Raw genomic sequence first — 8,208 nt, 5'->3', positions numbered from 1 at the left:
GGTAAAAATAGACTTAAAGTAATGCATAAAAATGAGCCTATTTGCATAAAAGGGGAAATATTACAAAATAAATAAAAATCTACTTAGGAATATTAGCGAAAGGAGTTAACAAAATAAGTCGATGTAGGTATTGTTTGAAAATAATAAATGATAAATTAAAAAATAAATTTAACTAATAAATTTATTTAGATCAGGTTAAAGTGTAATCAGAGACTGGTTACGGTGTGCGACACGTGACAATCAAGTTCGTGACACGTAGATGATGATTGATGGTGCTCAATCATCACCCAATTGTTTTAATCAATTGAATAAGTGTCATTTAATTGAAATAATGTGTCTAAGTAATCGGAAGCGCGGGTCACCAAAACAACATTCTTCATAGCTACTACATGCGCTTTTTTAAGTCAATTGGCTGCAGCCCTTTGAAATTCAGTTCTTATGAAGGGGATGTTTGACCTTTTATTTGCATCCTCCTCCCACCACTCTGTGCAAAGTCATCATGTGTTCTTCAAATTCAACCAACAATGGCTGCATCAATAGAGCAACCATCAAATTAAAAAAAAAAATCAAATTTATTTTGGGATAATTACATTTTTCTCTATTGAGCTTCGGTATAATTACACGTAAATCTCATGTGATTTCAGAAATTATATCTAGCAGCCCTAAGGTTTGTTTTCGTATAATAAATAAGTCTGTGTATCAATTAAAATTCACCGAATTTACTGATATTAATAAAACAATTTATATTTACTCCCAATTGACTCATTATTGATTTTGATGCAGCTTGTTATTCGATCGGTGGCTGTTTTGTCTTAAAAAGGCGTCTCGTTAGGGAGAGAAGGTCTTGGGGCTTAAAAGCCACTCAAGCACCTTATCTGCAACCGTATGGAACACTTTGTTTACATCAGATTCATTACTGGTTAAATGAATCATTTTATGACTAAATTACCCTCATACGTATTCACACGTTAATGCATGTGAGGAGGTATATCTTCGCCCTTACAAGGGTACTCTATTTTTCTTTTTTTTAATGTCATGGAAAATTTTTCGCCTTTTTATCTATCTGTGCTCTTATATAATGGTTAAAACTGATATTTTATAAATAAATATGAGGTCATCATTCCAATTTACCAAAAATAAGGGTGTCATTGAGACATTATTTAAGGTATTCAGTTTATATGTATTTATCATTTCATTGGTTTGTTTAAATGGAGATATAATGTATAATTATGGCTTCTATAAAAAAAAAAAAAAAAAAAAAAAAAAAAAGTGGTAGAGTGATATGTTAAATCATCACATTTAAGTTGGCTATTAAATATTCGGATTTGATATGTTAGAAAATAGAATACCTTTTTTTCCAATTTTTAGACTCCTTTAAAAATATAAAATTACATTTTTTTTTACAAAATATGTTCCTCTATATAAAACTATAAGTTTGGAAGAAGTTAGTGTAAATATATTGTTTTTCTTTAAACAATCTTAATATTTTGTATGAGATCAATGAATTGCGCATAATTAAATTTATCTGCAGAACCGGATAAAAACAAAATTTTGAATCGTATTGAAAATTGATATTTTGGTTCGATATTTGATACAAGTTTATCTAAAATTCGGTATTCGATTCATTTTTTGTATTGTGGGTGTCGGTTAAACAAATTGAATCAAATACTGAATTTTTAATTATATTACATGTATGTATATTATATTATATTACATGTATGCAAATATATGTGATAAATATTACATATTTATTTTTTTAAAAATAAATCTGTATTTCTATACACATATATGGTATATACATATAAAAAAAGGATTATATTTTTATAAAAAATATCGGTTTATTCGGTAACTTTACTGAATCGGATCAAAAATTTTCTGATAATTACCGAATCAAATCGAACATTTCAATTTGATATTCGGTATATTATTTTAAATTAATAAAAAATTTGACTTGATTCGATACCGTATTACCGAATGAACACTCCTTGATGAAGGGAGTATTTACTACTCAAACAAACACGATCCGAAATGAAAACAAACAAGGAAGATTCATGAGAAATTTTTGATCAATCCAGAAACAATAATGAGAAAACAGAGGAAGATGATCTCTGAAAGTTTTACTCCAATACAACGAGCGATCTTTACAGTAAGTGACAAAAGTCGTGTAAGTTACAGAATTGTGGGATTTGCAGATCCTTTTGCTGTACATTTGATGCCTGTTGCAAGAACGTAGGGTGACCAAGATGCCAATATTCATGTCCAACTGCTATCAGAGAGGGTGTATTTCATCATGGTTATGATCCTAGGTTGTCAGCCAGGTGTTTCTAACACCACAAAAGAATCAACTAATGAAATCATAATCTTGAGCGACGGATGCATTTCATTGGATTGAAAGCAGAATGCCTTCGTCCAGGAGCGAAAGGGACTCGTCGTCTCGTGGAGGGTGATGACCGTAGATCCCAGTCTTCAACATTCTTTGGGACGCATACGTCGAACAGGAACTGACCAAGAACCCCATGAGCACTAATTTTTGGTGGGCCAGGCAAGGGTATGTAGTGTTCTTTGCGTTCGTCCTGCACGGACCCGACATCCCTGTCCTCGTGAAATTCTAGCGAGGTGGGCATGTATAAATGGTCGCTTGAGTTGAGGTCGATCCTCTGGAGGCTCTGACTTGATTTTGCAGCGGCTTTTCTGAGGTTTGAAAATGGATCGGAGATCTCATCATGTGTGCCTTCCATGCCCATCTTCTCCCCTTCAAGTTGTCGTATTCGTTGAGAATAGATTACAGCAGCCTTTTGAAGTAGCTCGGTCACAGCTGCCCTGTATTCTTCTGGATAATGTCGAAAATGACCTGTGCAAATGTATAACAAGAGAAATGCCGTATCAAGACTTGATGATATTTCAAGTGTACGAGCTTTTTGTTTTAGCTTTTACTAGTTTGGTAACATGTTTAACAAGATTGTCGTTTGAGCTGCCATTTGAAGCATTGCTTCAGATGGAGACTACTCACTGAAGCGTTGCCTCTCGTTTGCTCCTGCACTCTGCTTAGCATATTGGTTACACAGTACATCCAAGTAGGGTATTTGTCATTCGCTCTCATAGACGAGATGGAAGCACTGAAAAGTCTGAAAGCGTACCTACGTGAGATGAGCTATTCCATTTGACCAGTTTAACATCAGCTCCAAGGTCTTTAAGCCTACTGGCAAAGTTATGGATAACTTGAAATGGAGCAAGTTCGTCGTCCTCCGAGCACAATATGAGATATGGAGCTCCAATACTCTGGTAACATTACAGTAATATATCGTGAAGAATGAAGCAAGAATTCAAGAAATAACTTCACGTTAAATCCAGTTGGAACTTACAACTGTGGAATACAGAGTTTGCCAGTAATCCGCTCGCTGTGATTCAAATCTGCTAAGAAAGAGTGCATCTAGAGTGGAAGAGACGCCACTTGCAATCCATGATGCAAGGGGTGGAGGACGCGACATTTTAAGAACAGTTGGGTGGAGAACGAAACGAGTGCCGAGATCACTTACAAAATCCACAGGAGTAGAATCAAAAATGTGGCCAGACACACAATCTCTAACGAGACGGTCGTCATCCTTCAGAGGAAAACAGACCACAAAATCAGCAAGTTTTTCCAAAAAAGCATGTAAGATTCTTGTAGTATGACAAAATGAAGAAATCTTACTCTTAAGCCAATACGGCTCCTTTTACCCAGCAACTTTCATTTTAAAAAAATAAATCAAAAGTTTCCACATCTATAACATAGAAGCAGCAACTCTGTAGGACGTCGTATTTACATATAAACTACCCACGTAATAGACAAAACTATTTGAAATATTACTAGGACGGTGATGGAATGAAGTATACCAGCATGATTTGCTCTTCGCACTTTCCCTCAATTATCTGCAACCAAATGGAAGATGGTTAAATTTTATCATTTTATACAACTTACAATATACTGACAAGATTAGTATTTACCTGAAGAACCTTGTACATGCAAGCTTTCGGGCCACCAGAAAAAGATGCAAACACAATGGGGCATGGCCGGACTTTCAGCTCCTGCTCATGATATTAAATGAAAACATTATATCACGTATAGAGGATCAACGAAAACATTTCACATACACAACAAAGTTCTAGCAACCACATTAAATATTGTCTTCTTATATATCTCGCTTTCTCAGCTTCTTTTAGTGTTCATTGTTTATCCATTAATTATTTCTTCGGAGAAGGGGAATTTTAAGATTACAATGTCTGAAATAATCAAGTAACAAGAAAGGCCAGTAAGGCAACAGGAGCACTGCAGGTTAGCCGTGCATGATGCTGCTGAAAAGCAATTACAACTACTAGCTTTATTGGTTCTCTTGTAACGCAATTCTCTTTTATTTTGGACAGGTCAAAAGTTCAAAGGTTTTATGGAGTAGCGGCTGTGTAATGAAAATTAAAAGAGTTGGTTTGTCAAAGGGCTACTACAATGCATTCATTTATAGTATGTTAAAGAAAAATCCGTACGGGCCACTGAATTTATAGAACTGACCTTTATGAGCTCATTGACTATTTCTCGTGCCAATGATGCAGCTTTATCCGGAAAGAATCTGCTAATGAAACAGATATTAGTATGGTGTAAAAGCTTTAAACGAGAGAATAAGATTTTCATAAATGTTGAACCCAAAATCCACAAGTCCTCGGTAGCAGAAGCAGGAACTCGAGGCAATAGCTTCGCAAACTGTCTAGCAAAGAATTATTCTCATCTTCAAACACATCAATCTTACTCAACCAATAAGCCAAAAGATCAACTCGATTTTTCCCCTACCCAATTTTTCTCCACCACAAACAAGGAAATTACGATTTTATACCTCGCTCTTCCTAATAAGAAACTTCGTCGATTTCTTCTTACAAATTTTTAGATAAAAACCTAATTCCCAAGAGATTTTGCTCTCTGACAGAGATTAAAGTTCCACAAAACAAAAAATCGTCACAGCCGATCATTTTAAGTCTCAACAAGTTCATTAAAGAAAACTCATTCAATAAATGATGCATCCAATTATATTAGGAAGTAGCAATTCAATATTAACACAACAGTCTGCATAATATGTTAGCTGACCAGCATTACCATACCCAATTCCATAAGTTGATCAAGTTTAGGTACCCATCAAATTACTCCAAGAACTGTTCAATCAGAACTTTGAACCATAAATTTAAGTTGGATTAGAAGAAAATTTGCTAGCACTATATCCACTACAGAAAGATTCTCCTAATTCAATCAACAAGCACGTCAGGATATAAGCTGATTATTGAATTCCCCAGCTAAAACAGACAAGAAAACATTAGTTTTATGCAGCGGAACAAGATCAAGAAAGCCCAGAAAAGATCAAATCTTTAACAAACTGGGACAAACCCAAGATTGTCCACAATCAAGAATCTACAAAAAGTTCAGTAGCAGGGATCAAAATCCATATGAACTTGGAGCTTACAGATTGAGGAACTGTGAATGGGTAACAAGGGAACTCCATCCAAGAGAAGAGTAAAGATCAACATAATTCTTCAAGTGCCTGTCCTCACTTGACATCCATGCAAACACCACAACTATCCCTTCCACTTTCCCCCTCCCCTTTCTTCCCCAATAATACCTTCCCCCAAACCCCCACATATCCTCTTCAACTCTCTCTCTCTCTCTCTCTCTCTCTCTCTCTCTCTCCCCCCAACCAAAGAGAAAGAACCCTAGAAAAATAAACCCAAGAATTCTTGAAAATCAGACACCAAACACTGCAAAAGCAGAGGTTTTTCAGCTCTCCCACCAATCCCGCAAACAAAAACAAACAAATCCCAGAAAAATAAAACCAAGAATTCTTGAAAATCAGATACCAAACACTGCACAAATCACAAGTTCTAGCAACTGTTCAATTGGCTAGCTTCTTTCCTTCAATTCCACTTGATAGGATTTGGAGAAGTGACAATAATGATTTGCCATGTTTGCATCTTTCTGGGTCACAATGATTGACCTTGTTTATATCTCTTCCGCTCGACCTTGATAAGTGTGCCGCATATTCTTTTGTAGGGATGTAAATGTTCTTTCAACCTTTTACTGTGTAACTTATTTGGTTGATTGTGTGTGGCTCCATTTTGGTAAAACACAAAAGCAGATGATCATTGATGTAAGACAAAAATGGTAATAAATATGAATAATGAGAAGCGGCCATACTCCAAAGTCCTGATTTTTGTTTGAGAACTGAGGCTTTGTGGATATGTAATGAGAAAAAAATCTTGTATTTCCAAAGTACAAGGTTCACAAAATTATATTTCATTTGATTGGATAATTCTAAAAAGAATTATAAATAAAAAAAATTGTATTTATTCTTGATACCGATTAGTTAATGGGGCAAGTTATATTTTGCCAATCGAATTATACTTATTTTTATAGTTTGTCATTTAATTTTTTTTGTGTCAACTTATCATCTCATTTTGCTAAATTTGCAAGTTACCATATATAACTATTTTTCGATCAAACATTTTGCCAACTGAACATCACATTGCCCCTAAATAACACATGTGCACTGCATGTGGTGATTTTATGATAAAAGATTTGATTGAAAAATGAGACCATAGCATAATATATGGGACAGCAAAAATGAGATTTTCCTGCTATTTTGCATTTGTAAATAGAATTTTTTTAATTCAAATTAGGTTTAATCTGATCAAACCAATCACAAAATTATGTAATTGGCCACTTTCAGTAAATTGTACGCTAATTACATCGTAAGTATACTGCACTTGTTATATAATTGGTTCAAATTCAAATTAACCCAATTTGAGTTAAAATTTCCCGTGTCGAGAATCATTTTGATTATTTAGCTTTCTTATATTTTTTCTTTATTGTAATTATGGTTGAGCTTACTCGTGATTAATAAATTATGTTTAATTATAACAAATATTAAAAGTAGGCATTTATGAAACTATTAATAACATAGGTTACAAGCCAGACACATCTAATTGACAAAATTAAATTCTGACTCTACACTTGAAAATACAATTAAACCCTAAGGATTAAATTCCATTTTGATATATTTCTATCTTTTCTTAGTTTTCAAAATATGAACATTAAAAATTAATTCCATTGATTCTCTTTATTAATTAGATGACTATTGAATTGATGATTATTTTATAGTATAGCACAAATAATGTTACAATAAAAATATGCTCAAAATGTCTATATACCATGATGTTCTGTAATTAATTTCAAAATCTTAATATATAGAATGTCTCAAAAATAAACATAGCTTCTTGAGAGTCAAAAATCCAACATCGCTAATATCGTGAAATTACATTTTTAATTTCATAGGATAGGATTTCAACCCTTTTAGTCCTCTACTTTATGGAATTTTCAGAATTAGTTTAAAAAATTAGAAAAACTCGATACATTTAGCCTCATAAATTTTATAAAATATAGGACTTTAAATGTGTCGAATTTTCTCGATTTTGGCACTATTTTGAAAATCTCGTGAAGTAGAGGACTAAATGTGCCAAAATTTTCCAATCTTGGGACCATTTTGAAAATTCATAAAGTAGAAGACTAAAAGTGTTGAGCCATCTAATCATATAGGACTAACAGTGTAATTTTACCTAATTAATAATCATAGCTCAAAGTATGCATTATGATTCTTGATAGTGGTCATAGTATAATTTTTTTAACTATGATTAATATTATGCTATCGCCTGCTCAAACGATAGTAAGTGGCTGTTGCGAAATTATAATTATTGCTATTTATTATGATTTTTCGTATTTAATTACGATAATTAACATTGACTCCAATTTCATTCAACAACAATGTTAACAAATTAATATTAATTTAGCATAAATGAAGTACAAAATAATAATTTGATGAAGTTTGGGGTAACAACGAATTAGGAGTATTTGAGACTTTCGGATTATAATAATTATATAAACGTCTGGTTTTGGATGCACGTTACACCATGCAATTTCGATGTTGAAATAATTATTAATTCATAAAAATGTTCATATATTTTTTAATAAATTACAACGGGCTCCCTTAAAAATTTTCATAATTATAAATACTCTCTCATTATTTAGAAAATTACAAATATATATCTGAAATTAATGGGCGTCTAACTGATGGAGTATTTATAATTATGACAAATCTCGAAAAAATCCTCTATGATTTATTCTCAATTTTTCAAAATTAT

At 33.1% G+C, this 8,208-nt stretch overlaps 1 protein-coding gene across 1 annotated transcript; it reads right to left on the bottom strand.

Annotated features, from left to right (window-relative positions):
• Positions 2,049-6,106, bottom strand: LOC105166241 (transmembrane protein 53-A-like). The gene is made up of 7 exons (XM_011085531.2): positions 5,481-6,106; positions 4,544-4,601; positions 3,985-4,065; positions 3,874-3,909; positions 3,363-3,602; positions 3,138-3,279; positions 2,049-2,851 (listed from the first exon to the last, which is right to left on the bottom strand). Exons 1-7 carry the CDS (start codon positions 5,654-5,656, stop codon positions 2,355-2,357), a joined length of 1,230 nt encoding a protein of 409 aa, XP_011083833.1. The 5' UTR covers positions 5,657-6,106; the 3' UTR covers positions 2,049-2,354.

The sequence above is a fragment of the Sesamum indicum genome, linkage group LG7 (assembly GCF_000512975.1).
Source record: "Sesamum indicum cultivar Zhongzhi No. 13 linkage group LG7, S_indicum_v1.0, whole genome shotgun sequence".
NCBI lineage: Eukaryota > Viridiplantae > Streptophyta > Magnoliopsida > Lamiales > Pedaliaceae > Sesamum > Sesamum indicum.
This window is presented reverse-complemented; position numbering and strand designations above follow the sequence as displayed.

What these genes read in the sequence shown, in the direction of transcription:
- LOC105166241 (XM_011085531.2), bottom strand. Translation starts at nt 5,656, where the DNA reads ATGTGGGGGTTTGGGGGAAGGTATTATTGGGGAAGAAAGGGGAGGGGG. An exon ending in GCATGTACAAGGTTCTTCAG is followed by an intron (nt 3,910 to 3,984) that starts GTAAATACTAAT and finishes ATTTGGTTGCAG; the next exon opens with ATAATTGAGGGAAAGTGCGA. An exon ending in GAATAGCTCATCTCACGTAG is followed by an intron (nt 2,852 to 3,137) that starts GTACGCTTTCAG and finishes ACATTTGCACAG; the next exon opens with GTCATTTTCGACATTATCCA.